This window comes from Rhea americana, unplaced genomic scaffold (genome assembly GCF_003343005.1).
Source record: "Rhea americana isolate MKP2758 unplaced genomic scaffold, rheAme1 scaffold_32, whole genome shotgun sequence".
Classification (NCBI taxonomy): Eukaryota; Metazoa; Chordata; class Aves; order Rheiformes; family Rheidae; genus Rhea; species Rhea americana.
This window is the reverse complement of record NW_028186446.1, coordinates 566,304-575,942: the sequence shown is the minus strand read 5'-3', so window position 1 is coordinate 575,942 and position 9,639 is coordinate 566,304. Positions and strand designations below refer to the sequence as shown.

Genomic DNA, 9,639 nt, shown 5'->3' with positions numbered 1-9,639 from the left:
GGAACCTTACATGCTTTGAAATCAGATACTCACATGGATTATGCAGAGGCATAGTCAAATCCTGTAAGCAAAAATTGATTTCCACTGCGAGTCCTTCTTAGAAACTGAAGATAGGCCATAGCTTTGGTTTCAAACAACATATCAAGATACAAGTCTTCAGTTTGCTGACTTTGTGWACCTTCGATTACATATTACCTCTGGTTGTTTCCTGATGTACTTCCTTTCTCAAGCAGATTAAAATGGGTTCTGAAGATGAAATAAAGTCTTACATAAATAGAAAAGATGACAGTATTGTATCGTATGAAGATTATGGATCTGAAGGCAAATGGTAAGTATCCCAGCTGATTTCAAAATACTCTACTGATGTTCTACCTTTAAATGGGTGGTCTTGAATCAATAATCAAATGATTTTCCTTTTTGGGAAAATTCTTTGATATCTATTATTCTTCTTCAAATATAAATTAATCGTTAACAGATAAATCCTATTGAATCCATCAGGTCAGGGAAAGTCTGTGCAAGAAAGAGATTTGCTGGGACCTTGCCGCCATGATTGATTGAGATTTTCAGCTGGGGTTATTGAAAATTTGGCTGATTTATTCATCCTTTTGCGAGAAGATAGTGGCAGCTTTATCCATCCTGCTTTGTAGGAAGGCTAATCTGCAATACTGAAAGAATTGAAGTGAGAGTAGATAATGGACAGCTAAGTCATATGCATCTGAATGTCCTCTGAAAATAGTATAAATTTAACTATAGGGAAGGGCCAGTTTGGGTCCTGCACACTCTCCTTTGCACCCTGTTTATACATTTCAAAAAAAAGAAATGACTCATGGTGGTGGAACATGTATTCTGTGACTTAAAGAACTGCATAATATTGCAATTCTCTGTTTCACCTACTGTTATGCAGTAAAAGACACATAATCCCCAGGTACTTCAGGGGTGAGAGTTTAGTACTGGCCAAGCGGGACTCACAGGCACCAGAAACTAACCTGTGCACATGGTAAGTGTGGAAACAGTAACTCTTCTCAGTTAGAATTAATAAGAGTTTATGAAATTGTTGACTGACAGTGTGTTTCACATCCTTTAAAATAACTCGTGCCTGTGACAGCAGGAGAAAGGCTACTATTTAACTGGACATTGGACTTTCCTGTCTCCTAAGAAAAGCCCTATTGCAACACAGTGGAAAGAGTTTGACATTTTACCTACATCTTTAAAATGTGCTGGATGGGCTCAGTGTTGCTTGGCGAGAGCAGGCTGCTTGGAGAGGGAACTCACTGTCTGCTCAGTGTCAGCTTTCTCCTGCCTCCTATTTGATTATTTGTAGGTCAGAGACACTCAGGAGAGCTCATCTTMCTCTGATATGTAAATCTGATTTAGACAAAAAACTTCAAAGCTAACAAATTGTCCTGACTTAGTGTTGTCCATGGATGGAAGTTTGTTAATCAATCATCTTAGTATTCATCAACTTGCAGTCTCCCGTGTATCAGAAAAAAAAAAAAAAAAAAAAAAAAAAAAAAAAAAAACTTTTACTGCTCTCATTTCAAAGCCTTTTGGTACAGTATAACTAGCAGATGTCACGTAAAAATAAAATATTTCATGTTTTCTCCTTAACATTATTTAAAACAAAAACAAAATTCACAACTGAAAACCCCATTTCCCTCTGCAAATAAAGTAGCCTTTAACAACAGCTTTCAGAAGACTGCAAATGAATGCGAAATTCTATAATATTGTAGCAGTGTCCAGCAAAAATCTGATGCACTCCTTGAACAAGATGCATATTTTTATTGAAGATTACTCTGCCCACTTGAGAGAGCATGTTGCCTCCTAGTTGTAGCTGGGAGTGCTTGAATTAGAGCAGTATACTTTAATCCCAAATTAGCAACTACAAGCATAACAGTTTATTCTATCCGTGCCTAAACAAAAACTGATCACTATGGCTTTCGGATCTAAAGTTGGTATAATTTATAATGGCAATGTAATGAATGTAGGTTTACTACCAAAATAAAAACAAACAAACAAAAAAAAAGTTTTCCTGTAATAGACTTGGCTAAGGATTAGTGCTTCAACTAACCTTTCTCAAGCGGAAACCTTCAGCTTTTTCAACTGGAAGCAAACCTCTTACATCATTTTAACACTGGTTGACATCATAGATCTTCTTCCAGTCCCAGGAACCATCTTAATAACTCAGGGAGTATCTTCACATAGTGTAACTCATGTATCCTTACACAGCMCCGACTTAGCTCTGAGTGAGGGAGCTTAACTCCTGGAAGCACTGTCACATATTTAGTGTTTGCTTAGATCTATCTGCCAAAACTATGTTGTCCAAACCTACCCTGAGAACTGTCTGTGTAGCTTTGCATCTGCATAGTGCAATGTGTTCCCCGTGCCGGACTAATATGAAGACTTTTAAATTCTTTGTATGGTGTAAAAAAAGGAATTAATCCCTGAAAAATAAAGACACTTCCCTGCAAATTCGAAGTGATTTTACTGAAATTCTACCTGTTCATTTTTTGTTTTTACTGCAACAAGTCTTCTGACCATGACAAAGCATTGCGTTCTTTCTGCCGCCACCTCCACCTTTTCCAAACTGGTTTCATTTCCCCCMCTTTGTAGTCCGTTTCATGTTTCAAAGGATTCCTCTAAGTTCAGTCTCCTACTTTCTCCTAAATTCAATCCTATAGATTGATTCTTATGATTTGAGAGACCACTTTGCAGGACTGCAGTCTAATAATGTGAAATCAAAGTCCCAAGTCCAAAAATGAGAGATCTTTGACAGACCATGAGATGTAACATTTCAGYTATATTAGCCCCTCCACCTAGTTTTCAAATCTATTTTAAAATATTGCCTACAGTTACTGTTAGGTCCTATTCTAGTCTAGAAAGGCTAGACAGACAGCTTTAAGTGATCAAAGAACTCTGCACACTCTTCTTCAAGAATAAATCTAGAGTGTTTTGTAGATAGGAGGCAACTAATAATGTAGAAAAATTGCTCTTGCAGAATTTATCTGAGTTCCACTATAGATTTAGCTACAGCCACTCTTAATACTTTTTAATGGCAGTTGTGATTTTAAACATGAATCTCACATAAGTAGCTTATAATCTGGATCTAAACTGTAGGGTTTTCTTCCAGGAGACTCTGTATTTGTATACCACCAAACCTGAGGATTTCTTGAACATATTTTTGATAATGTTCAGAGAAATTCACCAAGAATACATTGAACATTCTTATTTTATTTTTCCGTATCTCCTCCTTTCATCTGAACAAAATTAAGAGAATGTAGTTATATTAATAATGCATTTGTAGTTATATTAATAATGCATTAGACCTGCTTTGATGTTTTAAGTGCTCTTCCTACTTAAAAATACAATCATAATTTTTTAGTGGTGGGGACAAGAAGAAACCTGAGAAACTGAATATGGTCAGTCCATTAACAGTGGTAAGTTCCATGCTATTTGTATATTTAGCAATCACATTATACCATACTGTTTTAAATTTATTGTTTCTATATGCATATCTCTACTCATAGTGCAGAGCTATACTGGAGGCACTTTGATGTTTTTGGTATAGAGTACTCAGAGATCTACAATGGGAAGGGAAATGGAAGAGAAAGGAAAGAAAAGGCAGATACAAGAGATGGAGCAACTAGCTTAAATTCTGTCAATGCTGGGAATTTTTTATAGTCACAGCTACATCCAACAGAGGCTGACATAGCTCTATTAGCAGGTGGGTGGAGAGGGAGGTGTTACATGGATGTGAAATGTGATCAGTTGGAGACATGGCCAGAAAGAAAGAAAAATCCCCTGCATAAGGGTAGCTTATGACAGAAATTTTTCATTTTCCAAAATAGAATAACTATTATTTCAAAAGCACCTGGTACGGCTGCTTAATGGAATATTTTCAGACACACGAAAATCTTAGTTTCCATTTTCAGGTCATTCTTTTGCAGTTGATTCTAACTTTTTTGTATTATGCTAATTGCTAACTAGTCTCATCCCCTCTCGGCCATCCCCCACATTTATGTCAAATCCACATTTATGTCCAGTAAGCAACAGGAGAGATTCACAGAGTTTACAATATAATTGTATTCATTTTAACGAGGCGACCTGGAAGCACATAATTTTAAGTTCTGTGATTTCTTCCTTCATAGGCAGGCCACAATATTTATGTATTTTGCATTGTTAGAACAATCTTAGAGAAATTCAGGTTGGAGGGAACATCAGGAGGTCGTCTGGCCCAATGTCCTGCTCAAAACCAGGTAAACCTCTAAGTTAGAGTAGAGCTCAGGGCCACATCCTGGCAAGTTTGGAAAATCTCCAGCAGTGGCAATTCCAYAGAATCTGTAGGCACTTGTTCAAGTGTTTGACCATGATCATATGAAGAACTTTTCCAGATATCCGATCAGAAATTCTCTTATTACAGCTTTAGTTACTTTAGTTACAGTGATATAACCTGCCCTCTTGAGGACTTCAGATGAAAAAGTACATGAACTATTTGAATTAGCTTGGAAAAGAAAGAAAAGGTCAGCTCCTGCATTTTTTCAGTCTCACTGAAAACTGCGATAAGATTTAGTTTAACCCAATGTCATCATTAGCTTAACTAGTAGTTGACTTTTAGGATTTATTCAAGTTTAAGTCAAATCTGCATCTAACTGAGAATGTAGCCTGCTTTAGGAAAGAAGTTTTTCTTTAAGTGAAATGATCCATCTCCCTAGAGCCCCAAATACCTATTAAAAAAAAAAAAAAAAAAAAAAAATCTCTGCTTCCTGGAGCATGATTCCAGCATTTAAAACAAAACAATTTCTGGCAGATGAAGCAAGAGAAAACTACTATCGCACAAGTGAGAAATGATGACAGTGAGCACCAAACTCTCATCTCCCCCCTGTATTTCCAGGGTTATCACTGCATTCAGCGTAGCTCCCGTCTTTCTCTCCCTTTTCTGAAAGGCTAGAGGAAGCTTATAGTATAAATTTACGGGAGAAAAAGCACACATGGGTAATTCCTGCCTCCCCACAAAGACAAGCACCAAACTGCTTGGACTGACCAGAACAACCAGGGCAGCTCCATGCCAGAGCAAAGTCAGTTCCCTTCAAACCTAGCTAAAGATGCAGCCCATGGCTGTACCCCTGTACACCAAAGAACACAGCATCCTTAAGGGAAAGGGATTCCAGGGATTATTTCTGGCTTTTGGGACACCACTACCAGCTGGAGGAGGAAAAAACATTGATCTTGGTTCGGGAGCTGACTGCTCCTGAGCACTTGCACCTATTTTCTGACCACAGGGCCGGAGATGTTGTGAACAAACCCCAGGGGCTGCATAGGGATGCTGGGGGTTTAGCAAGTGCTCCAGGATGCTGCAACCGTCCGCTCCGTTAGGCCGCTGTGTTTTTACTGAAGGTCTCTTACTCTTTAGTACGCAACAAGAAAGACAGTTTTACCCTTTTGTCTCATTCTCTTCCTCCAACTTAAGAGACCAGCTTCAGAAAGCTTTGTCAAAAACCCCGAGTAATTATTTTCTAGTTACATATGTCTGTACATTATAATGTATAGTAAAATTCTTACTCTTCTTAGTACATAAGCACATTTAAGTTGCATAAGAAGTGATAGTAAAGTAACACAGTAAAGTACATATTGTTTTTGTACAGCTTTAAATATACTGACCTTGAAGTTGTTTAACATGGTAAAGACCCACTAGCCCCAAGTGTGTACGTATTTAAGATATGGTAATGATGTGTGTGTGTGTTTATATATGAATATCTATATATATATGTATATGTACATATATATATATATATATATATGAAATATTTTATTTTGTTACTTTCAGTTATATTCATCAATTGAAATTCCAATTGAAGTAGTTAAATGAAGGTAGAACTTGTTGAACATACACTTTTAAATATGTTATTATTATTAATATTTTATTACAGTCATATTATTAAAACACTTATTAAGATGTTATTTATGTGATGATTTTATCATTTTATTTTATACATTACAATTTTTTTATTTTACTAGTTTACTTTTTATGCTTGCTTCTGCATCATTAACACTATGTTGTCATTCAATGAATTTACTGTGATTAGTGAAGTTTTCAGCACMGTTCTTTTTCCACTTTCAGTTTCGATACTCTGACTGGCTGGATAAATTCCTCATGGTGCTAGGCACTACCATGGCCATACTCCATGGAGCAGGCCTCCCTCTCATGATGATAGTCTTTGGTGACATGACAGATAGCTTTATTACTTCAGAAAACATTACTTATCAAGGTAAGAACTGTTGTAGCTCATAGTTGTTGAAATGCGACTTTTCTAAAAGGAACAACGATCTGTTTGGAAAAATAAAGGGCAGAATAGCAGGTTACCTGAGGCTACTGATTCTCAGAGAACCTGTTTTCTCCTATCTTGTGAGCCAGATGCATCACCAGTCCACTGGTAAGAATTAGCTAGGCTTTAATTTTGACAAGTTCTGTATTTCCTCTGACAAGTCTTCTGTGCTTCTACACACACACACCACTAGTTCACTGCTACTACAGTTTTAAAGGCAACATTGTAAACTATTACAAATAGGGTTAAAGAACAGAATAAATGGAGGAATGAGAAATGGTAAAGAAACAGAGAAGGGAAAAAAAAACAACAGAGTGCATCACTGTGACTTGAAATCAGAAGTTCTTAAAGAAAATTGAATACATAACCTAGTATATATATTAAAGACTCAGTTATTGAAAAAGTGCAATAAATATATAAACTAGCACAACATTTATTATATATTTTAATATTTAAAAAGTGCTACGTATTTTTAAGGAGATACTAAATGTGTCCCAAAGACTATGATCTATGATTACAGGTCCATTCACTTTACCTCATCCCCCCAAAAGCTCCTAATACATGCTCATTTTTTTTCATTTGAACAGGAGATCTTCTCCTTTAAACATAAGTTTTCTTTCCCTAAAATAGCGAAAGTTCTTATAATGAATGTACATTTATTTCACTTATGTGACTTAGATGTGAATATCTGATTCTGAAAAAAAAAAAAAAGGTCCTTCACCTTTTCTTCCAAAGGAGCAGGAGCTTTACTTATTTTACTTGCACGTGGAATTTCCTAAACTTCTCCAAAGTCCTCCGTGCTGTTTCTCACAATTTCTCCAACACTTTTTCCTTTGACAGAGAAGTAGATAAAGTATAAGGGGTAAAGAGCTGAACGCTATATTCTCATGGTTGCATTGTCCAGCCAAATGATATTCTTTAAAAAGCATGACACAATTTTTTTTAATAGCTTCACTTACCTGTCAAGTGTTGAATTCAGGGGGAGTTAAGCATTCGCTCTGAGTGTTTGGACAAGAATCACTGTTGCTGGTTGGTGCACAGAGGTATAACAATATTCCTTGGAGAATCTCAGAAGTAGTTGAACTGAGAAGTGTTGCCACCCCTATCTTCTCATTTGTTTCTTACAAAACCATTTGCTCTTAAAAATTAGTCTAGATTAAGATCAAGTCTAAATATAATATGCAGAATCTAAATCTGAAAAGCTCTTATGATCACCTTCTTATTGCAGAGCTAAATCAGAACCAGGCACATTTATTCTGAAATTCAGGTGCCAAACATCTATTCCAGAAATCCAGAATTGCTCACTCCTTATTATCTTCACATGTAGACAAACCTGTAGACAATTAAATCTTCAGCCTTAGGCAACAAGAATTAGTTAAATATATACATGTCCCCTGCACAATCAGAAGGAAGTGTCTAATACCATATTCACTAATTTTCTGAACCTTGCTTACTTATGAACTTGTATTCATAAAGTACTTAGAACCACTATTAAATAAGGTGAGCTTCATGGCTGCAGGGTATTGCTTTTTATAGATATTCATAACATCAGTAAGCATTCAAGAGAAAAGATGGTATTTGAAATTTGGAATTCAGACTGGTGACTGCACAGTAGCTCAATTTTCTTTGTTGCTTATTATATTATAGGTAGAAGGTTTCACTTCTAGGTTTAGAAAATGCTTTCACAATGTAGTTCATATCTCCAACTCCCTTACACAGAGTCAGGTGCTAGGTGCYAGATGCCTCTTAAGCTTCACTCAGCATTGTTGGAGTAGGAGTTTACAGAATGAAATTATTAACCATGTGCTTTAATAATTATAATTAATATGCTTTTCTCTGTTTTTCATTTAGGGAATTTCTCATTACTAAGCAATATATCAGTGAATTTTTCTATAGAAAATGTTTATTACAGTCTGATGGGGAAGTTGGAGGAAGAAATGACCAGGTAAGAGGCAAATTTTCATTCTCTTCATGGTTTTCCTTCTCTCCTTGTAGTAGGGATCTCAAGCCATTATCTCCTAAAGATTTAAATATTTATATTAAGTATTTTAATATTTAGCCCCAAGATAAATCTCATAACATTTCATGCAGTGAAGGAATTCAGTTTTTGTTATGTCTTTAGGCTAAAGTCATCGTATAAGTCAGGAGGATCTTGTTTTTTCCTGCTCTTAGCTTAGAGAGAGCCTTATTCCTCCTTTTCTTGCATGTTAGAATAACTTCTCCTCCTATGCCAGTTCAACGCCTTTCTCTCAGTGTGTGCTCCTGCTCTTGCTCTTCCTTCTTGCCTGCATGCCTTTTGCTCCTCATCCTCRCCTTCCACAGTGACATACACTCCCTTCAGTTCCCCAGCTGGCTCCTCCTCTCTGCTTCGGGCCACAGCTTTCCCGTTCACTTCTTTTCCTTTTCTCTACTGCTTTCTTTGCTCTCTCAGTGGGTGCGCACTGCAAGAGGACACGCCACAGTGAAACGTATGAACGGCTGCAACCCACCAGGTCATGGTGGAGATCTTGGGAGTGGCAAGCTTTGTTGTAGCTGAAAGAGCACTGTGCCAGCTCTGCAAAGTCCCCATCTATGGGGACTCCCCGTTCCTGGCCTTTTGGTTTCCTAATTTTATTCAGAATAAAGAATGTTTGGGTTGATGACTAAAGAATTTTGCAAAATGTTGAAAGTGATCAGATGCAGAGCCCCAAAATTCATTTTTTTCCATAATGGAATGAGGTCAAATTAGTTAGCAAAGTCAACTAATTACTTATACTCCCTGAATTACATTTTTTCTATTAGTTTGTAAACACTGTGAAGAAAGGTACCTAGAAGATCCTAATAATGTATGAAAACTGTGGATACTGTTTTCACATAACTCCATTGGCTCATAAAATTTGGATCAAGTTTTATGAAAGAAAGTGAAATGAGGTTTCTACTGCCTTTTTTCCTCCTCTATGCAAAACTTTCAAATCAAAAGCTCATGATGACTTCTTAGGCAAGCCATTTATTAAGTCCATGTTCTTACTGCACAGGATCACACATTAAAAATAATTGGCAGTTTGTTTTTTGTAATGATAATAAAAACAAATTTTAAAGATATTCCCAACAGGTAAAGTAACTTCTGTATTTCTTCTGTAAATAAAACATAATGAGTGGATTGTGAAGTCTCACACAACAGAGTTTCCATTAAATTCCAGGTTTTCCATTTTCATTTAGTCTTCTACAACCATTACAGCAAACACAGAGGAATGTGTTTGCACCTAAAGCCACCCAAGTAATGACAATGAATGGCACTGAGGAGGKAAATCAAGTACTCTTATGTACCCTTTTCTCCTTA

The 9,639-nt window shown here is 36.5% G+C and overlaps 1 protein-coding gene across 1 annotated transcript in view; it reads left to right on the top strand.

Moving 5' to 3' along the window:
* The first annotated feature begins 236 nt into the window (after positions 1–236).
* Positions 237–9,639, top strand: part of LOC146592690 (ATP-dependent translocase ABCB1-like) — a 49,194-nt gene continuing 39,791 nt past the window's right edge. Inside the window, exons 1-4 of the mRNA XM_085310462.1 lie at positions 237–328; positions 3,380–3,434; positions 6,116–6,263; positions 8,172–8,265. Of these exons, the coding sequence (XP_085166588.1) occupies positions 240–328; positions 3,380–3,434; positions 6,116–6,263; positions 8,172–8,265 (386 nt within the window). The 5' untranslated portion in view covers positions 237–239. The remainder of the gene's footprint in view (positions 329–3,379; positions 3,435–6,115; positions 6,264–8,171; positions 8,266–9,639) is intronic.